General features: G+C 42.3%; 1 protein-coding gene across 5 annotated transcripts in view; it reads left to right on the forward strand.

Moving 5' to 3' along the window:
* Positions 1-1,403: 1,403 nt before the first annotated feature.
* Positions 1,404-23,093, forward strand: part of cnsta (consortin, connexin sorting protein a) — an 85,064-nt gene continuing 63,374 nt past the window's right edge. For 3 of the 5 annotated variants that reach the window (XM_034187881.1, XM_034187908.1, XM_034187919.1), the window contains exons 1-3: positions 3,309-3,368; positions 14,789-14,859; positions 15,198-15,572. In XM_034187881.1, the coding sequence (XP_034043772.1) occupies positions 14,847-14,859; positions 15,198-15,572 (388 nt within the window). In that variant the 5' untranslated portion in view covers positions 3,309-3,368; positions 14,789-14,846. Of the gene's footprint in view, positions 1,416-3,308; positions 3,369-14,788; positions 14,860-15,197; positions 15,573-23,093 lie in introns of those variants that run through there. The other 2 variants (XM_034187891.1, XM_034187900.1) reach the window with 2 other exon arrangements.

Consider the following 23,093-nt stretch of genomic DNA (forward strand, 5'->3'; position numbering starts at 1 on the left):
TGATAAAATATTGAAATTTCAACCATGCAATTATATGGATGTAAAGATTATATATACTAAATTTCAAGTTTGGGCAAGAAATATTTATATATTTTTAATTTTTCTGAAAAGTCATAATTTTTATGAATACAGACCCAACAACACGATATACAATGTCATTTAATCTAAAAATACATTCAAGGTTTACCTGAATGATTCATTTCTTATATTTATTTAATAGTTAAATACACAGTGAACAAGTAATATTTCCTACATAATCTTTAAAATGCACACATTTGCAAACAAAGTGCTCTTAATCTTGGTATACTATGTATACCAAACAAAGCCATCATGTCCGAAATCTATGTTCTAGGGTTATGAACAGGAAAACGTGTTTTCTGCAGACACAGCAGTGTGCAAAAACCCTGAGAGAAGTGACTCAACTTTGTTCTGATCACTGTCATTCAGACTGTACTTGCAAGCACCAGCATCACTCAAATCAACAAAATTGTGAAAGCCAACAGTCTTACACAATGTCTTTCGATGACATCTTGCAAAGTCAACCCTAGATCACATTTTGCCTCCATGATTGATGAGAATATGATTAGGCAATGGTCAGAATTCCCAGAAATTCTTTGACCTATTTCTGGGAAACCAGGTTGCAATTGGGTTGTTCAATTAATCCCACCTTCTGGGAAATTCTAAATATAGCCTGACCTTTTTCTGGGAAATTGTCAAAATTATCATTAATTTGGGTACCTTGTGCTGTTGCATCCATCAGCAATACAGTTTTTTTACCAAGTTAAAATTGTATAATTATTATAGTTATTGTGTAATAACTATATATTCACATTTCTAGCCCATTGATTAAGACTTAACACCATATAGTCAATGTGCGATTTCACACAATATTGCCTATTGTAAAAAAATAATTAAAATAGAAATATTTCTTGCCCAAACTTGAAATTTAGTATATATCATCTTTATATCCATATAATTGCATGGTTGAAATTTCAATTTTGTAATCAATTGCTCACCTGGTGATTTTTGTGGTCAGTTACCATTGTTGATAACAGTGGTAAGGTGGTCACCTTACCACTGTTGCTCTGGGGGTTGGTAAGGTTAGACCTTACCTGTGTGAAGCGCCTTGAGGCAACTCTGTTGTGATTTGGCGCTATATAAAGGAAATAAATTGAAATTGAAATTAGAGGATATTTTTAGCTGAAATGGAAAAATGAAACATTCTGGTGTTGTAACTGATTCATGAGAGTCTATGCCTGTAAGGAGAAGTGTGGGCATTAATCTATTTTGACAGTGCATGCTCAAAGTCAGACCTCGTTTAGAAAAAAATACCATTTTTGGCATTTTTTTCCAGAACAGTTGGATAAAAAATGAAGTCAGATATCATTGTTTTGATGCCAGATATGGCTTTCCCAGTATGATTTTACCTAAAATGGTAAGTTTGAGGGGTTTGCCTCTCCAAAGTTGGCCAGAAAGTGCTTTTTTTCAAATAAGAACAAAAATGCTGTAATTTTGAAACTGCTCCTGTGCTTAAAGTATTAGAGCTGGCTCATTAAAATGTGGGGTATTTCCATTTCTCTGGCAGGGGAACAAGTACATTTTTTCTTTTTTTTTCTTTTTTTTTTTTGGAAGGGGTCATGTGGGGAAATTTGACCCATTTGGCATGGAATGACCCCCTAAGCATATTTTGTTGTAATACAACATGTAGCAGTAATAATAATAAAACTTTTGTTTTTAAATATATGCATGTCTGATGTCATGTTGTGAGTGTAATCTGTTTTTAAATTAATAAATTGGAACTGAAAAATATTTCAGCACATCCTTGCACAATGAGCCACTTTTGTTTCTCTAGTATTGAAAATCACATGATTTAAAAGTTTTGTATCATGATCACCTATTTTGACCATTCATTTCATAGATTTTGTTGAATAATGATATATGCCTACTCACATCGGCATAGTCAGGATTTTTTATTTGTTTTTGGCTGGGGTGTGGTGAGTACATTGTGCTACATTGGCAAAGACATTTAGCAAAAAGTGCATTCAGCAAAAGTTATGATTGTTTCAGTGCTGCGAAAAGGGATCTCTAAACCTTTTTGGACCTGGGTGTCAGCATACAGTGGATGACCCTTCAGCACCACACCAGTGGCCACACTCCAGACATGAGACCCTTGGTCCGATCTGTTTTTTTTTTCCCTCTTTTCCAGAGAAGAAGAAAAGTAAAATGGCCTTTTCCCGTTGTGCTCCCTTCATAATGCACCCTGACGTCTGATGGAAGGCAGCAGCAAGGGTGTTTGTTTTTATTCCCAAAGTGAATGTTCTTCAATTCAGTTTATTTATATACTACCAGATCACAACAAAGTCACCTCAAGGTGCCTCACATGGGTAAGATCTGTCTAACCTTACCAACCCCTCGAGCAAGGATTTATTGGTGTTAAACAGCAGACATTTGACCACTGAGATTCTGGAGGATTTCCTGATGTTATTTTAAAACCCAAATAGGGTTTTAAAAAGGAATATCCTCTACTATCTGTTATGCTTATTTGTCATGTTAAAGGGTCACGTGTCAAAATCCAATGGACTTTGGCCTCGTTTGCCCGTTTCTCTAGAGATCGAGCATTCATCATGGTCAAAACTATTCCATTTATTAATCCTATTAGTTCAACCAATAATTTGCATTGCTTTTTCCCCAAATGGGAGAAACTTTAACTTTTGACCCCTGTACAAACTGAAATTGCCCTTTTACTGCATAACTCCATAACATTCTGTCATAGATTGCCCAAACTGTAGCTATTTGGACTTTTTATGATCAAACAAATAATGTGGTATTACTTTCATATACAGGGAAACACAGTCACTCACACCTATGGGCAATTTAAAGTTTACAGTTTCACCTAACCTGCGTGTCTTTGGGAATACGTGGAAGCCAGAGCACCCTGAGTGAATCCCACACGAGCGCGTACATGCAAACTCCTCACAGGAAGGACCAGGTTCACCACTAAGTCACCATCCTGCCCTAATGAATAGTTTTCATTTTAATAATAATAAAATCATTTTATTGAACAAATTACAGCTATCAGTTTTAAATTTCCCACCTCGCTCACAGACAACAGATCTGACGCCATTTATTAAAAGAAATCCGAGCTTGTTAGTATTTAGTGTGCAGTGCTGAATCACCTGCTGCCACGGCCCTGAGCTTTGGAGAAAACTTGATTGTCGAGAATGTTGGAAAACGAAACATCTGGCGTTACACGATGAAACCAGTAGGTGGCGACAATGTAGCTTTTTACAACACAACGACCTGCTGTCATTTTCCTGTCACTACTACAATAACATCCACAACGAGGCGACGCTTTAAACTGTTCAGCTGTAAGTACCGTGTATTTAGTCAAACAGTCTAATACTAAATCTCAGCGTCGTTATTAAGCTAAACCAAAAAAGAAGGAAAAATATGTTTTCAAGAAAAGTGGCTCTGCGGTCACCAGATGCGCATTCTTCACTCAGTTAGCCAACATTAGCTATACTGCGACGTAAACCTTGATTTGTTGTGATGTTAACGATATTGTGTTTATTGTCCACAGTTTGTCATTAGTCTGCATTTTATAGCATCTTGGTGAAACACTCTTGCCCTGCCAAAACCATTAAAACACTGCATAAGTGTGTCCAAGCTAATCAGTTAGCATGCTATCTGTAACATTTTACACAATAACATAACTTTATTATTCAGGACAAATACGGAACATGGATACGTGTTTCACGTCAACATTTGCACAATTTAGTCATCTAATGCATTTGTATTGTTAATTGCACAGGTTTTAGTCCAGACTACTTTAATATTGCATTTCATGATGGTTTTTTTTTCTCTCAATATTTCTCTGTGACAGTATATTTCAGATTCTAATCCAGTTACATTTTTTCCACAAATCTGATTGGTTTATCGTGTGAGATTTCAGACTGTATAATATCAGGGTTTCACATTTGGATGTATTACTCCGTACCTTGACCGGTGTTCTTACGAGATGTCATTCCTGTCGACAGGCCAGCCCACGCAGCTGCGCATGCGCAATATTGTTTGTATGTATTGGGATGTGAAACTGTCCATTATAATCCGACAAGACGCACAATTTGACAGAACACCAGCTGTGCACGCTACTACACAGATGTCATAATGGCGCTGAGAGCGAGAGAAAGTCGCTTGCCACCGCAGAAATGCGTGAATTTAAGCTACCATACGAAAGTATTGATGTAAATTGTTATACAGAATTACCGTTTCACATTTGATGGATTTTCACATTTGATGGATTAGTCCGCGCCCTGACCGCTATCAGAGCTATGCCGGTAAAGCTCAATTTGCAACTGTATAACCAGCATGAACGTCCGCAAATCGTCAGACACAACATGGTTATTCCCTAATTACGTCCGATTTCTTTTCATGTCTGCATCATGTCTTAGTGTCCCCTCCCAGGGTGTAATCTTCCACCTTCATGTTGTTTTGTCTTTCTTGGTGAATTCCTATTTGTCCCATCTTTCATCATTTAATGTCCCCTGTGGACTTAGAAGCACAACAATGAGATGATTGGTGGTTGACACACTAGTGTACGTGACGTACACTCAGATACTGTATATTTAAAAAAAAAAAATGGATAGGGCTATACTCGGTGATAGACTGGCATCTATTGTGGTTGATGTTTGGGAATGTGTCATCATCTCCTACTGGGTGCGGTAGGAGATGATTGGGTGCAGTCTGCGCCTTTGTAAACCTTGTTTATAATTCACAAAGACAATATTATCCTCATTTAGATGCACAATACATATTCAACAGGTGCTCTGCTGTGATAGAGTGCTGTATAGTTAATTAATCGCATCCTATTTTGTCAGAAGATTGCTGGTGTTGCTACTGTTTTCATGCACCTATTTTCCAAAGGATTTTCGTGCATGATGAGGCCTGTTAAGGGTTAGGGTTGGGATTGAATGATACAGGAAGCCATTGATGTTCCAGGTGTGGTTTCCCTGACTCTTTTTTCTCTCCTTCGTGAACTCACTATGTTGCACATAGGACAGTGTATGAGGGTCATTCTATGAAAAAGGAGGCAGAGGGCACACATTCAAATGTGTCCTTGGCAATTTCAAGATACTGAGTGTAATCCTAAAGATGATATAACAAATTGGAGCTCACCACATTAAAAGCAAGTAGAGGCAATTTAATGGTTTTTCTGCTGAAGGCATTTTACACAATAGAGTCTCTGAAAAATCCCATTGCTGAACGTGTCCAACTTTGTGACATTCAATGCCTCTAGTGTTGGAAAAAATAATTAGCACACATTTGGAATTCACCACGAAATCCAGCTCGAATGGACTGTAATTTTAAAAAGCTTTGCTAATGTAATTAATGGCATCCTGAAGTGTTACATTCAGACTGTCAGGAAAAAGAACTATTTCTTACTGGTTATAATTTATCTTTGTTGTGCACATCTGAAGCAAACATCTTCAAATCATATGAGAAATAAAATTTCAATTTTTAAGGCCCCTTCACACATAGCAGGAATGAGGCCGAATGGCGCACGAAGGAGGAGCCGCATTCGAACACCTCGTATAGCAGTCTCACAGCAGTCGGCACATTTGTGCGGCCAGAGCGCATGCACTTTGCATTCGCGTTGCGCTTTCGCTGGAAAACAGTCGAACAGCGGTCGAGTTGCAGTCGTACCACAGTCTGACTGCAGTCGCAATATTCGTATGGCAAGTCATATGCAAGTTGAACCATTTGGACTGCAGTTGAGGGGCTGTACGAAATGTGCAGCCACGTCGAATCCTTGCCGAATGTCCCGATTGAGCCAGCCTTCACGCTAGAGGCCGAATGGGGGCGAATGGCACCCGAATGTTGGCTGTTCAAACCACACACTGCCAAAGTCGAAGCACACTCCAAAGTCCTTGGACAGCAGTCTGACTGCAGTCCCAACAGCCGGGCACAATCACATGCCCAGTCTGGCTGCGACTGGAGAAAATACACATAGTGCAAATTTTGAATTTTGCATCACTAATCATAGCTTCATAGTGGAGCAGAGCAGAGAAGAATTTTCTTTCAACACAGCAGATCAAATCTAGGCTTGCATCTCTGATGTGCCTTCTGGCAAACTGTAGCTGAACTTTAAAGTTTTCTTTAAAAAAAAAAAATCTTTCTCTGTACCACTTCATCATGAAGCTGTATCTGGTGATGCAAAATTCAAAACCTGCACTATACGTAATTTCTCCAGTCACAGCTACAGAATCCTATATCTTTCTCAGGGTTGTCTGGGTGTGTTGGTGACTTTCCTCACTCATCTTATTTTTGCACAGTCTCTGAGTTTTTGAGAACTGTCTACCCCATGCAGATTTACCATAGAGTGCCATACTGTTTGTATTTCTACGTAATCGATGTAAATAAAGTCCAAGACATATACATTGCATTGGAAATGTTGATGTATCCATTCCGAGCTGTCACAAGAACATTGGCTGTAAAAGTGATGGTTTGTATGTGTTATACTAAAGGGGCGCTTACTTATTCACACACATCATTATTTTGGCTTTTAGATTTTTATTTCTTTTCAATTATAATGTAGAGATTACTTTTCACTGTTCACTTTCCACTGTACATAAAAATAAAAACTCACCTTTGGAACGGCTCAAGGTGTGCATCACAGCATGTAGCACACGATCGTAAATACATTATACAAACACAGTCTGAAAAAACTGAGGAAAAAGAGATTAATCCACACAATTTAAAAAAAAAACAAAAAAAAAACAAAGGAGAGAAGGTCCACACAGTCCCAACAAATTGAGAGACAGCCCATATGGTTCAAAAGACAAATAAGAAAAAAGAAATAATCCACACAGTCTGAAAAAAAACAAAGGAGAGGTGGTGTCCAAAAAAAAAAGACAGTTCACACGGTCCGAAAGAAATATCCCCTTAACGCCTGAATTTATATAGCTGTATATAAAAAAATGTTTTGTGTGTGTTTTTGCCTTTACGTAGATGGTAAATAATGTTGAGATTATTAATTTCACTTTTGCACAAAAAATAAATAGTAATTTTGGTATTATGGTAATAATTTATGTTATAATGTTATAATAATAATAATAATGGTATGTTGCAAATTTGTGACAACAGGCATACTGGTCAATTTGGTATGTTGCATATTTGAGTCAAATATTGTAGCATATATGCAACAATAGGCGTTAAGGGGATATAAGAAAAAAGTTACATCCTGTGAACTACATGTGGACATTATGCTATCACACCGAAAAGGCACAGAGCGGTCACAGCGCGTGCGAGGGAGGGAGGGGTGAGCCAGTGAGTGGGTGGGGGTGGGAGGTCCCCCAGCGAATGACATGAGTGGATGAATTGATGAATGAATTTAGTCAGCCTAAAACAAAACTCCTTATAAAAAAAAAAAAAAAAGACAGGCGGTGATTGACCCTCATTTGTCCGGCACTCGTGCATGTGCACACAATCGTGCACGACTCGGCCCACGCATGTCTCTCTCTCTCTCTCTCTCTCTCTCTCTCTCTCTCGATAGATAGAGAGAGAGAGAGAGAGAGAGACGCGTGGGCCGAGTATATGTGTGTGTGTGTGTGTATATATATATATATATATATATATATATATATATATATATATATATATATATAGTAGTTGTAGATGTGCTGCTGAGCACTGCGCTCTGATCGCTTTCCTGTCTTTTATTATGAAATAATGCAGCACTTACGTGGAAATGATTGTTGTGCAAAAGCTTCAGATACCTGTAGTGGAGATAGATAATGACTACAGTGCAGTTTTAAGCAGAAACGATGCAGTAATTGGTGAATTGCTGTGACGCTCCGAAATGACGCACGTGCACTGAAGGCAGGGCGGACCAATTTTTAGAGGGGACTGTTTGGTCGGCGACACCGGGACCTTTTTTTTTCCCCTCAGCTTAAAAACACTATTTTTGTTGCCATCATTTCACAACCATTGTGTGGGTCTAAGAAATAAAATGTAGAAGTCCTGATTTGCATTTGCATAATGTTAGAGAGTGCCTCTTTAGGGCAGTGTTTCTCAAACTTTATCAGACCAAGGATCATTTAACCAATAACAAAAATTTCACGGACTACGTCACTTCTCAAATATCCAACCAACAGTACATTACAAATTACAATGTAATACTGACAGCTTTAGAAGTAACTTTGTTTACTCAGTCACATATACGAGGTCTGTCAATAAAGTATAGGTCCTTTTTATTTTTTTTCAAAAACTATATGGATTTCATTCATATGTTTTTACGTCAGACATGCTTGAACCCTCGTGCGCATGCGTGAGTTTTTCCACGCCTGTCGGTGACGTCATTCGCCTGTGAGCACTCCTTGTGGGAGGAGTCGTCCAGCCCCTCGTCGGAATTCCTTTGTCTGAGAAGTTGCTGAGAGACTGGCGCTTTGTTTGATCAAAATTTTTTCTAAACCTGTGAGACACATCGAAGTGGACACGGTTCGAAAAATTAAGCTGGTTTTTGGTGAAAATTTTAACGGCTGATGAGAGATTTTGAGGTGATACTGTCGCTTTAAGGACTTCCCACGCGGTGGGACGTCGCGCAGTGCTCCCAGGCGCCGTCGTCAGCCTGTTTCAAGCTGAAAACCTCCACATTTCAGGCTCTATTGATCCAGGACGTCGTGAGAGAACAGCGAAGTTTCAGAAGAAGTCGGTTTCAGCATTTTATCCGGATATTCCACTGTTAAAGGAGATTTTTTTTAATGAAAGACGTGCGGACGGATTGCAGCGTCGGCTCGCAGCCGCCGCGACGCTCCGCCACAGGAAAAACACCTCTGTTGGAAGCCTTAAGGACAAGTTGGAACATGCCAAACTGGTAAACAATTTCTCGGATACTCACTCCACTGAAAGCCATCAAAAGCCGCCTGGATTTTACAAATGTTATCAACACGGAGGTGTTTTTCCTCTGCCGCCGCACCGCGCCGGCTGCGTCCCGACGCGCGGACCCGTCCGCACGTCTTTCATTAAAAAAATCTCCTTTAACAGTGGAATATCCGGATAAAATGCTGAAACCGACTTCTTCTGAAACTTCTCTGTTCTCTCACGACGTCCTGGATCAATAGAGCCTGAAATGTGGAGGTTTTCAGCTTGAAACAGGCTGACGACGGCACCTAGGAGTGCTGCGCGACGTCCCACTGCGTGGGAAGTCCTTAAAGCAACAGTATCACCTCAAAATCTCTCATCAGCCGTTAAAATTTTCACCGAAAACCAGCTTAATTTTTCGAAACGTGTCCACTTCGATGTGCCTCACAGGTTTAGAAAAAATTTTGATCAAACAAAGCGCCAGTCTCTCAGCAACTTCTCAGACAAAGGAATTTCGACGAGGGGCTGGACGACTCCTCCCACAAGGAGTGCTCACAGGCGGATGACGTCACCGACAGACGTGGAAAAACTCACAAATGCACACGAGGGTTCAAGCATGTCTCACGTAAAAACATATGAATGAAAACCATATAGTTTTTGAAAAAAATAAAAAGGACCTATACTTTATTGACAACCCTCGTATGCTACTATCTGTTAGACTTTGGAGTCACTTTTAAGGAGTCTGAGAAACACTTTTAAGTTAGATTATATGAATTTAAAACATGATATTTTACAGATACACTCATGGAGCACTAGCAGTTGGCCAAAGACCACTCTTGCCTTTCCAAATCATGTCCAATCAACTGAAATTTCCCCAGGTGGACTCCAGATAAAATGTAGAAACATCTCAAAAATGATCAGTGGAAACAGGATGCACCTGAGCTCAATTTTGAGCTTCATGACAAAGGCTGTGAATACATGTGTTGTCTTAGTTTTTTTTACATTTTTAATATAATATGCAAAAATCTAATAAATAAATAAATAAATAAATAATCACAATGGGCCTCATGTATCAACGTGCGTACGGCGATATTTGAGCGTATATGGGGTGTACGCCAAAACGGCTGCACTACTTGGCATTTATCAATGTGGTCGTTGGCGTACGCTGCGCTAAAAATATATACCAGGTCGAGAGGTGGTGTAAATTATACACCAAAATGAACCAGAGCTGGAATCCACATAAAAATGAAAATGATCAACATGATAAACAGTGCCATTATACAAATCAATGCATATGTTACATAAATAACACTTTCCTGATTATACTACATAATAATCAATACAAATCCCGCTTTTGCGGGATTGCTGGTCTATCGAGCACGATCTGTGGCCACAGCGCTGACTGCAAAGAAAGCGCTGCTCGCCTTTTTCTCCAGACTTCGAGCCTGGAGCCAGATCAGCGCTGAGCTTAACTTTATGTGGTGTGATCGTTTTAGACAATGAAATTGATAATTACAACTGTAGTGTTGTCATTCCCTTCGCCCGTGCTGCAATCAGGTTGTGTCATCTCCATTCGTTTGTCACAATAAAAATAAATAAAGAAATACATTTTAAGAATAAAGAAATCTGAAAAATTAGGCGTGTCTTATTAATTGAGTGAGCAAATATCCACATGTCAAGAATTATTGACATGTGAAAAGAGAATACAGTGGTCCCTCGCTATAACGCGGTTCACCTTTCGCGGCCTCGCCGTTTCGCGGAGTTTTTAGTCCAATTTTGCATGCCTTTTTTTTTTTTACAGTGTTCTGTGTTCTGCGTGTCTGTTTATAAGAATCTTCTCGCCCAGAAGAAAAAAGAGCGCCAACAACTACTCATAACTGTGTTTGTCACTCGGAAACAAGACACCTGCAGCCAGGTGTGAGTGGAAAAGGCGCGGCGTCAGGACGCAGAGGCACAATCTGTGAAATACTGGTCAGTCACTATTAATAATTTCTTATGCGTCCAACCTCGTACGTTGATCCTTAAAATTAAATTCGTTAAAAATTGAATTCGTTAGTTCTAAAAGCCATCATAATTATTTATAGGAAAACGTTCTATTTTTATTTCTCAAACAAATGTTTGGGCCTGAAAACAGTTTGGTCTTATTTTTCTACTAAGGTTTGAACTTTGAGAGTGTTTACACACAAGAGAAAAGTGAGAAAATGTTCATGCCTGATTGAGAAAGTGTATAAACTGTGTAGTGAGGGGTTTTACAGCCTTAAAATGTCTATAATAATTGTAAAAAATAACGCTGACGACGTCGCGGTTTCGCGTATTACGGGCTATTTTTAGAACGTAACTCCCGCGATAAACGAGGGACCACTGTAACACTTTTTTGATTATACTACAAAACAATTAATATGACGACGGTCGCTTTTGACGCTCTATTGGCACGCATCGTGATTGGTGGAGTTCTTTTTGTTTGCCGTCTTCCTGGCTTCCATGTCGTAAAATGAGGGTGTGTCTGAAGTGGAGTCTGAATATTTATGGGCGTGTTTATTATAATTACGATTGTTTTCACCCGCCGCATTTATCAAGGTCACGTCAGGCGTACGCTGGAACTGGGCAGGTGCGCACTGCTTGATACATGTCACGGCAACTTTGGTGTACTTCAAATTTACACCGTAAATTTACGCCACAAGTGCGCAACTTTGATACATGAGGCCCAATGTCATTATGGAGTACTGTGTGTAGAATGTTGAGGGGAAAATAAAATCGAATTTCATCCATTTTGGAATATGGCTGTAATATAACAAAATGTGGAAAAGTGAAGCGCTGTGAATACTTTCCGGATGAACCATATACGAGGTCTCTTAGATAATAAACCGACCCTTTTATTTTTTTTTTAACTATATGGATTTGAATGACATGCGATTACACCAATCATGCTTGAACCCTCGTGCGCATGCGTGAGTTTTTTCACGAGTGTCGGTGACGTCATTTCCCTGTGGGCAGGCCTTGAGTGAGATGTGGTCCCGCCCTCTCGGCTGAATTCCTTTGTTTCACACGCTGCTCGAGACGGCGCGCGTTGCTTTATCAAAATTTTTTCTGGACCTGTGAGGAATATCCGAGTGGACACTATTCGAGAAATTAAGCTGGTTTTCTGTGAAAAGTTTAACGGCTGATGAGAGATTATGGGGTGTTTCTGTCGGTGTAAGGACTTCCCACGGAGCGGGACGTCCTGCAGCGCTTCCAGGCGGTGTCGTCGGCCTGTTTCGAGCTGAAAACATCCTAATTTAAGGCTTAATTCACCCAGGACATCGTGAGAGAACAGAGAAGATTCAGAAGAGGCCGGCATGAGGAATTTATGCGGACATTCCACTGTTTAAGGACATTTTTTAATGAAAGACGTTACGCGCAAATTCGCCGAGTCGTTTCCCGTGACGACTCGGCAAATCTGTGTGCGCCGCGACAGGAAAAACACCTCCGTGTTGAAAACCATTTGTAGAATTCAGGCGGCTTTTAATGGCTTTCAACAAGTGAGTAACTGAGAAATTGTTTAACAGCTTGGGCATGTTCCAACTTGCCCGTTAAGATTTCCAACGGAGGTGTTTTTCCTGCCGCGACCCCCCGCGGTCGGGTCCAGCCCGACATGCGACTCTGCCCGCACGTTCTTTCATTACAAAATGACCGTTAACAATGGAATGTCCGAATAAACTCCTCATGCCGACTTCTTCTGAAAGTTCTCTGTTCTCTGACGACTTACTGCGTCAACAGAGCCTGAAATGTGGAAGTTTTCAACTTGAAACGGCGAGACGCTGCCGCCTCGAAGCGCAGATCGCAGTCAGGCGCCGTGGACCGTCCTTAAAGCGACACTACCAGACCAAAATCTCTCATCAGCCGTTAAAATTTTTACCGAAAACCAGCTGAATTTATTGAATGGTGTCCACTCAGTTGTGCCTTACAGTTTTGAAAAAATTTTATCAAACAAAGCAACAGTCTCTGAGCCATTCCTAAACAATGAAAAAAATCGACGAGGCGGTGTGGACGACTCCTCACTGAAAGACTGCCCACAGGCGAATGACGTAACCGACAGGCGTGAAAAAACTCTCGCATGCCCACGAGGGTTCAAGCATGTCTGATGTAATCACACGTGATTCAAATCCATATGGTTTTTGAAAAAAATAATAAGGTCGGATACTTTTCTAATAGACCTCGTAGAGTAGAGAAACTGTACTTGGCCATCTGTGTCGCTGCTCTTGTGATGTAGAGCACTGCTGCAATTCACTACACCAAGCAGAGTTATCTAATAGCCACAGTGTGGATCCCTGTGTGGGTTTCAGTGTTAGCAAAGCTACTCTGAAGGCAAGTTAGCAGTTAATTTACACACAAAGAACCTGAACTACAGCAAAGGCGCTGTAGGGAGAAATTTAAGGCTTCTTAAAATATAGTACAGAATACTGTGGGTGGGGGGAGGTCAAATTTACCATGTATATTTGATGTGAAAATGAAACAAAAGAATACACGTATAAAACACAAAGGTAAAGCCACATCAGCAAAATATGCTACTCAGTTGAGTTTATTGCCAAATGTGCTGTAAAAAACAAAACAATCTTCAGCTTGCTACATTTGAGTGATTTGTGCTCAGAATCTTTGCCATAGACGTTTGTCAATTGGGTTATCCAGCTTGATGACTTTGCTGAAGTAAGGCCACAGTGATTTTTCCTCAGGCTGAGGTGGTTTATCCACTGAGTTGTCAGCACTGGCAGGGCATGAGCCTTTTCTACCTGAGTGTAGAGCGGCAGTAATTAATTAATCAATTATTTTAGAGTAATCTCAGTTGAAGCCCTAACTAGTATTAGTTAACTAATTAGTCAAAAAGGGACATGTAAACTACATCATATGCATCATCATATGCTTAAAGTAATAAAGGATACATGTGATTGCCAACAGCAGTTCTATCCTTTTTATGGAATATTTAGTCAAAACTGAAGTTGTGTACATTATCCACAATGTTGCCACAGTTCAGTAACTATCGAGTATCAGAAGTGTCTCTGTTGTTATAAAGTGCAGCACAATTACAGTTGTATGCAAAAGTTTGGGCACCCCTGATGATTTCCATGATTTTCCTTTATAATTCATTGGTTGTTTATATCAGCAATTTCAGTTAAATATATCATATAGCAGATGAACACACTGATATTTGAGAAGTGAAATGAAGTTTCTAGTATTTACAGAAAGTGTGCAATAATTCTTTCAACACAATTAGGTAGGTGCATAAATTTGGGCACCCCAAACAGAAAAAATACATCAATATTTATTAGATCCTCCTTTTGCAGCCTCCTTTTGCAGGCGCCCAAACATTTGCATACAACTGTAAATGATAGTGTCAGATCAGAATGAATTAAAATTAAAACTGTAAATATCCGTTAATTTGTTTGAAATCTGATTGTGAGTAATTAGGTGAGTGTGTGCTGTAGACTAAGTAAAAATCAATAAGCGTTCTACGCTAAATGTGGGTACTGCCCTTATTTTTCCTTTTTACCTTGTTATATCAAACTCGGATCACTCTTGACGATCTTGTGTTGACCTTGTCTGAAGTTTGCAGGAGGTGTGCATATTTTTATCTCATTTTCTGACTTGATAAATATCTGTTTTCTTGTGGGAAGTGGTGTATGTGGTGATGGTAGCAGATAAATCAGTTTTTTCAGAGAGGAGTTGTAATCTTAACTACTTTGGAATACTCCACAAGTGAGGTTGTTATGAAGATATGTTTTTAATCTCTACGCCCTGTCCTTTGCATGGAAAGTCAGGAATGGTGCTCAACTTGTTCTGTTTCTCTCTATTACTTACCCTGTCATCGCCTCTGACTTCGTAGGTGTCTTTTTATTTTTTTTTTTTTGAATGTCTCTCTGACTTTATCTTCCTGTATTTTTACTCTTCATCTCAGCAGTTTTGAGGAATTGACTGTCACGTTGAATGGTGAAAGTGTGTGAGGGTGGCGTCTGATGGATCATGGTGGTGAGTACTCATAAAATACAAAAAAATAACAATCCAAAAATCTTGGGCAAAGATTTAACATACTGCAGTCCAAAGGTGCAGACAGCTTTTAGAATATTTGTTGCAGTGAATTCAGCAGTTCCAATTAAACTATTATAAATAAATAAATGACTGGAACTGTGCATGTGTAAACAAGGAACACCCCCTCTCTTTTTTTAATTTGCTGTGGTTGGTTTGTCTAGTTTCAGATATTTTTATTTACTTATTTAGCTAAACTAATTTAAATGTCATTAAATCTTGTTCTTGCAAATTGGACAAAATTGTATATTAACTAACATTTTCTTTTTTTAAATCTGCAGGTCAGTTTGAGAGGGACAGCCGAATAATGTCAAAATGTCAGGAGAATGCGGTTGGCCTCTGTGATAATGTAATCAGCCGTGAAGGTTTTACTCCCCAAACTCAAAACCTCAATGAGACAAACGCTCTTACGCAGACCCAACAACACTCTCTCACACAAAATGAGGAGAGAGTAGGATCTGGACTTCTCCAAATAGCTTCTCTCAATAACAATGGGAAGGAGGAGGTGGGATACAGAGGAAAGAGACAAGGGGAGGATGAAGAGGAAGACAAAGATGACATAATGAGGGAGGAGGAAGAATCTGAAGATTCCAGCTGTTTTATCCGCTGCCAGTCTCCAGATACTCCAATGACCGATTCCTCTTTTTCAGAAACTGGTAGGACACATTCAGAATTAACTACACATTGTGGACACAGTGACATTTCATGGTGTTGCTGTAATATATTAAATACAAAACATGGGGGAAAAACTGTCAGTAATGGTTATTACAAGTTTTTGACATTTAAGTTGCATGTAAGTCTCCCCCGATACCAAAAGGTATATCTATTCACATCCAGTCTGGATGTGAATAGCGTTGGTATTGAGCTTTGCCTTGGGTCCTAGATGCCAAACATTCAAGCAGTAAGTTTCCATGGCTTCATATGAGGCCCTACAGAAGAAGAAAAAGTTGCAGCTCCTTGAATGGCCGTTTGAGGCTGGCTCCAAAAGCGAGCTAGTTCCAATTCAACTTCATGTTAAATTGTCCAATGCTAGAGCAAAATTAAACATGTTTAATTTTGATAGCTTCCCCCTCCATGACAACTTTGTGTGTGTGTGTGTGGAGGGGGGGTTCTAACCTTTTAGTTTAAGACAGTGAGTGGTCTTCAAACTGTTCTTGGGGGGGGGGGGCAAGGGATGGGTACTTTTCTTTTCGAGAATTGTTAAGAAATGATTCGATCCACGGACATCAATAGCCTTTTGCTTAACGATTGCCTTATCGGTGCTTCAGAGCGACCGTTGTTTTTGAGGGTGTTTTATCGGGAAAATGATCATTTCTTTACGTTGATTGCAGACCTGCAGCAGGTCTGTAATCAACTGCTTCTGCAGCAGCTGTTCCTGAAGCTTGAAGCAACAAATCAGTGCTCTGACCCACTGCTTCATTGGTTTATTGCTTTGCTGCTTTTCAGAAACGGCAGGTCCGCTTCTTAACCCCTCTCAAAGCCATTTAAAAATGTCAATCGTGAGTCACTTTTGTGCGGATTAAAGTCATTAACTGGGACTCTTGTCTTGTTGCAGGCAAGAAACGAGAATCGTCCTCCGTTCTGTTTGCACAGCTCCAAATGCTGTGCCACTCTCTGCCAAGTCAAATTAGAGTCTGGCCGGAATTAATAATTTCAAAGCGAATCACCATTTTAAATCAAATGACACCTCTTTCCAAACGTAACACAGTCAGCAAACTACAACAGACTAAAATGTTTTTTTCCTCCTAAAATGAGACGTCCTGCATTCCTTATGAATTACATTGATGTTGACTTGCAGCACAGCCGGTTGCAAGAGCTCAGCTCAGAGGTATGGAGTGACGTTCATGCCGTTAATGTTTGAAAGGAAATGCTTTTTGAGAAAAACTACAGATTTTGTTATTTTTATTTATGTCCAGAGATCAATGATCCAGTGACCAATTTCATATTTATTTACTTTCAGACTCAATAAAATGTTACTGACATAGAAAATCTGTAAAGCCTACTTTTAGTACACAGAAAATTCACAGGAGGTATTGATAAGGGAATCGATAAGGAATTGGATCAATAAGCGGAATTGATAATGGCATCGTTATTGATTAAAATTTTATCAATACCATCCCTATTTGAATTAATATTATTTATGTTAAAATATGTTATTTATGACAAAGGCATTTAAAAACACACAGAAATGTTTAAATGTTTGTTAAAAAAAAAAGGTGTTTAAAATATGACAAAAGGTAAAAATTGAAGAATAGAAATTTCTTTAAAACATGTTTAAATGTTTGAAAAGGGTGTAAATGTGTGAAAGAATAGAAAGTTCTATAAAAACACGTTAAAATGTTTACGAAGGCTGTAAAATGTGTAAATGCATAGACAGTTCCTTAAAAATGCACAAATACTTTTAAAATGTGTTAAAGATGTGTAAAAGAATAAAAAGAAACACACAAAGATGTTGAAATTGTGTGTATGTGTGTCGGGGGGAGGGGCTCGCAGCTATTCATTTGTCCTCTGAGGGGGGCTCACTATCCCACACTGAAAACCCGTGGTTTAACACATTTAAAGTCATAAAGTTATGTATAATTGGGGGTGCGGTAGCTTTGAGTGATGGCCAGACATGGGCTTCATGTTGGCTGTTCTTGGTCTGTATAGAAAACCTGTGGGTGACCTCACGCAGTATTGATCCACTACAGGGGAGCAGATGAAGGGTTTATGCAAACACCCAGGTGTAATGATTTGATATAGGACCCCAATATGGAGAACAGCAACAGAGGATGGTAAAAAGCTAGTTTGTTATACAGTGGTGCAACTAGTTTTGTGAAAATATACAAACGGAAGAATCTGTACTACAATGTTGCCCTGGTAGAAGTAGGTGAGGCAGTCGGTCAGTTGAACAGGTAAAGGTCTGGTGCATGGGGAAAAATAGTCTGACATGTAACCATGTCCTTAAGGGGAGCAGCAAAGAGTTATCCGCAGAGGATCGATATATACGGTGCACAGCACTTCACTTTTTCCACATTTTATGTTACAGCCTTATTACAAATTGGAGTAAAATCATTTTTCCTCAATATTCTACTCTCAAGACCCCATAATGACAAAATTTTTCAAATTTTTACAAATTTATGTAGCTGACAGTGTACAACAGTCAATATTAAAAGGTCGCGGTTAGCTTTAGCTTCCGCTAAATTTTTTATCAGTTTATCGTTATAAAAGTTAACTTTTCAGTTAGCGGATTAGTGGTTATCGAAGCTAACTTGTTGGTTAGCTGTGCCCACCACCAGACGTTTAACCTTCGCCTTCGATCACTGGTTAACATCCGAGTCTCACAAACACATACTAAGATAGGAAGCAGCAGGATGTTAAAGACATTAACCTTTGTGTTTCTGCAAAGATGTTGGCTTCATTGAACACCTTTGTCTAATTGACAATGATTTTGATAAAGGGAGAGTCATGAACGTGACTACTTCACAATGAGGTCTGTTATTTTTACTGTTTAGTTTCACTGGCTATTGTTAATGTTTTACAGCAATAAAACAAATTATTATTATTTTTTACCTGATCACACACAACTCCAGCCAGCATGAGGGAGAAAGCAGAGTTATTGAAATGGTTTTTTTCCATTACTTACTTTTTGTCAGTTATTTTGTGTTTTCACTTCAGTTTCATGGTCCTATTAGCACTATTAGGTGAAAGATTCTTACCATTACACTCCTAAACATTCATTATTTGTATATTATATAATGGCTGAATAGATCCTTGTCATTCAGTGTGCAATTTTGGTTCCATTCAGCGTGCAAATTTGGTTCCATATGATTTGTACTATTGCACGCCCTGACCACCATGTGCGCACACTAGTGGCTACAGCGCTTAGTAGCTTATTGATGCTGCTTAAAACACCCTTGTTTCTGCTTAAAACTGACTTTAGAATTAGATAAGAGGTTTTACTTTGTCATCTAATGGTTAATAATCACATTATTCCCTTTGATCACTTTGGGTGTAGAGAGTCAGACTCAGACGTGCTGCTGTGGTCCCAAATGATGCGTATGCAGTGAAGGCAGGGTGGACCAATTTTTAGGGTGGCCCGTTCGGTGGGCGACACCGACTCTGTGCTGGACCACATCTCAGTTGTCGATTAGCACGCACAAATGAGCAGAAATGGTCTGATTAAGAAGATGGTTCGCTGACTGTAAAAATGACAGTTGCATCAGTAACACCTGCGTTGTGATGTGTGCCACTTTGCGCCTATTGGAAGATAGTCCTTAGTACCTATACCATGTCTTAGTAATGGTATTGCCTGGTTGTGCACTATATTGTATTTGGGAGGAAAAGTTGTTTTATGTAAGTATTGACTATACTTGTTGGGAAAGTGTAATGACACGGACCCACAACAGGGGGCGTAAATGAATGGACAATGAATGAGCCGAAAATAGAACACTTTACTGTTGTGAATGTGCACAACGAAATACAGACAATTACAGAATTTTGTATGTAGTCAATCTACAAAGGTGACGTGTGGGCAGGCTCGAGGATAGAAGACGTCTGTCCAGAGAGGAGCCGGAACCCACACAATTTCCACCGCCACCGAACCCGGAGAATACTGGAGCCGCCAAGTCCCGAGTCCCCAGGTGGTCACCGTCTCCGGCTGTCGGATCTGGTACTGCTGGCAGGAAGCAGAAACAATCAAGGGTGGGTGTGAGCACACACCCAGCAAACAGTCAGCAAAAACAGTCTTTAGTTTCACATGGAGGGAAAACCTCCACCTCCAATCCAGAAACTCGGCACGTGCAGTATTTGTGAATACTTATCAAGTTTGGAGTGGGGAGCGAAGACGTCAGCCCTCCACGTACCACAAACCCAGCCTCCAGCTGCAAGCACTCACAGGAACGACTGCAAAAAGTACAGAAGCAAAAACTGTATGCGTATGACTCATAAACGGCTGAGCTGATTACCTTCTTGGCTTGAAGATATCTCGGCAGGGAGGTGGAGTCGCTGCCCGGCTTTTATGGAGAAGATGATGATGAGGTGGTGATGAGTGACAGCTGTCAGGTGGTGATGAGAGACAGCTGTCACTCCCGGCTGCTCCCGTGAGGCGGCTGCGCCCTCTCGTGCCTGAAGCCCGCACTTCAGGCAGGGCGCCCTCTGGTGGTGGGCCAGCAGTACCTCCTCTTCAGCGGCCAACACAACAGGACGCCCCCCTCAACGGGCGCCGGGAGACCAGGCTTCTCGGGATGACGGGTGTAGAAGTCGGCCAGGAGGGCCGGGTCCAGGATGAAGCTCCTCTTCACCCAGGAGCGTTCCTCAGGTCCATACCCCTCCCAGTACACCAAGTACTGGAACCCCCGGCCCATCCGACAGACGTCCAGGAGCCGGCGGACCGTCCAAGCCGGCTCCCCGTTGATGATCCGGGCAGGAGGCTGCGCCGGTCCGGGAGCACAGAGGGGTGAGGTGTGGTTTGAGCCTGGAGACGTGAAATACCGGGTGGATCCGCAGTGAAGTTGGGAGTTGGAGCTTCACTGCGGCCGGACTGAGGACCTTGAGGATTTTAAATGGGCCGATGAATCTGTCCTTAAGTTTCGGGGAGTCCACCTGGGGAGGAATGTCCTTTGTAGATAACCACACCTCCTGCCCGGGCTGGTATGCAGGGGCCGGGGAACGCCGGCGGTCTGCATGGGCCTTAGCCTTCGTCCGGGCCTTCAACAAGGCAGAACGGGCGGTGCGCCACGCCCGACGGCATCTTCGCAGGTGGGCCTGGACTGAGGGCACACCGACCCCTCCCTCCACCACGGGAAACAATGGGGGCTGGTACCCGAGACACACCTCAAACGGGGAGAGGCCGGTGGCAGAAGACACCTGGCTGTTATGAGCGTACTCGATCCAGGCCGTCGGGTGCGCGGATGTCACACAGCGGAGGGTCTGTTCTAGTTCCTGGTTGGCCCGCTCTGCCTGTCCATTCGTCTGTGGGTGATACCCGGACGAGAGGCTCACGGTGGCCCCCAGTTTTCTGCAGAAACTCCTCCAGACCTGCGAGGAGAACTGAGGACCACGATCTGAGACGATGTCAGTTGGTATCCCATGCAGACGGACGACGTGGTGGACCAGGAGGTCTGCGGTCTACTGGGCCGTTGGGAGCTTCGGGAGGGCCACGAAGTGGGCCGCCTTGGAGAATCGGTCCGCTATCGTGAGGACGGTCGTCATGCCCTGGGACGGCGGGAGGCCCGTGACAAAATCCAGGCCGATGTGGGACCAGGGGCGACGAGGCACCGGAAGCGGTTGAAGGAGTCCTTGAGTCTTAGTGTGGTCTGCCTTGTCCCTGGCACAGGCGGTACAGGCCTGGATATATTCCCGGACGTCGGCTTCCATAGACGCCCACCAGAAGCGCTGCCGGACCACTGCCACGGTTCTTCGCACCCCTGGGTGGCAGGAGAGCTTGGAACCGTGACAGAAGTCCAAGACCGCAGCCCTGGCCTCTGGTGAGACGTACAAACGGTTCTTCGGACCGGTTCCTGGGTCCGGGCTCCGTGCCAGGGCCTCCTGGACGGTCTTCTCCACGTCCCAGGTGAGGGTGGCCACGATAGTGGACTCAGGAATGATGGGCTCCGGTGGATCCGACAGCCCTGTTTTGACTTCGTCTTCGTGTACCCGGGACAAGGCATCCGATCTCTGGTTCTTGGTCCCAGGGCGATAGGTGATCCGGAAGTCAAACGTCCGAAGAACAGTGACCAGCTGGCTTGCCTGGGGTTCAGCCGCTTGGCGGTCCTGATATACTCCAGGTTCCGATGGTCTGTGAAAACCGTGCTCCCTCCAACAGGTGTCTCCACTCCTCAAGAGCCTCTTTCACCACAAGAAGTTCTCGATTGCCCACGTCATAGTTCCGTTCAGCCGGGGTCAACCTGCGAGAAAAATAGGCACAAGGGTGAAGAACCTTATCGGACTCCCCACTCTGGGACAGCACGGCTCCTATCCCTGAGTCAGAGGCATCCACTTCAACCACAAACTGGCGGCAAGGATCGGGCTGCACCAGAACTGGTGCAGTCGAAAACCAACGTTTCAACTCCCTAAACACGGCTTCGCACCGATCCGACCAGGTGAAGGGGACTTTTGGGGAGGTCAGGGCTGTTAGGGGACTACTAACCTGACTGTAGCCCTTAATGAACCTCCTGTAGAAATTTGCAAAGCCGAGGAACTGTTGCAGTTTCCTACGGCTTGTGGGTTGGGGCCAATCTCTCACCGCCGCAACCTTGGCCGGATCAGGGGCGACGGAGTTGGAGGAGATGATGAACCCCAGGAAGGACAAAGAAGTGCGGTGGAACTCACACTTCTCTTCTTTCACAAACAGCCGATTCTCCAACAACTGCTGCAGGACCTGACGTACATGCTGGACATGGGTCTCAGGATCCGGGGAAAAAATGAGTATATCGTCCAGATACACGAAGACAAATTGGTGCAGGAAGTCCCGCAAGACGTCATTTACCAAAGCTTGGAACATCGCGGGGGCGTTAGTGAGGCCGAACGGCATGACCAGGTACTCAAAGTGACCTAACGGGGTGTTAAATGCTGTCTTCCACTCGTCTCCTTTCCGGATCCGAACCAGGTGATATGCATTCCTAAGATCTAATTTGGTGAAGATTTGGGCTCCATGCAGGGGCGTGAACACAGAATCCAACAGGGGCAAAGGGTATCGGTTGCGAACTGTAATCTCGTTCAGCCCTCTGTAATCAATGCATGGCCGGAGTCCGCCATCTTTCTTGCCTACAAAAAGAAACCAGCACCCATCGGGGAGGTGGAGTTGTGGATCAGCCCGGCAGCTAACGAGTCCAGGATGTAGGTCTCCATTGATTCGCACTCAGGACGTGAGAGGTTGTACAGCCTGCTGGACGGGTACTCAATGCCCGGGATCAAATCAATGGCACAATCGTATGGACGGTGCGGGGAAGGGTTAGCGCCAGATCTTTGCTGTAAACGTCAGCAAGATCGTGGTACTCGATCGGCACCGCCGTCAGATTGGGGGGGACTTTAACCTCCTCATTAGCAATTAAACCGGGGGGAACTGAGGATCCTAAACACTCCCGGTGGCAGGTTTCGCTCCACTGAACCACAACCCCAGACGGCCAATCAATCCGGGGATTGTGTTTTACCATCCACGGGAAGCCCAAAATCACGCGGGAGGTAGGAGTAACAAA

This window comes from Thalassophryne amazonica, chromosome 2 (assembly GCF_902500255.1).
Source record: "Thalassophryne amazonica chromosome 2, fThaAma1.1, whole genome shotgun sequence".
In the NCBI taxonomy this organism is placed as follows: Eukaryota; Metazoa; Chordata; class Actinopteri; order Batrachoidiformes; family Batrachoididae; genus Thalassophryne; species Thalassophryne amazonica.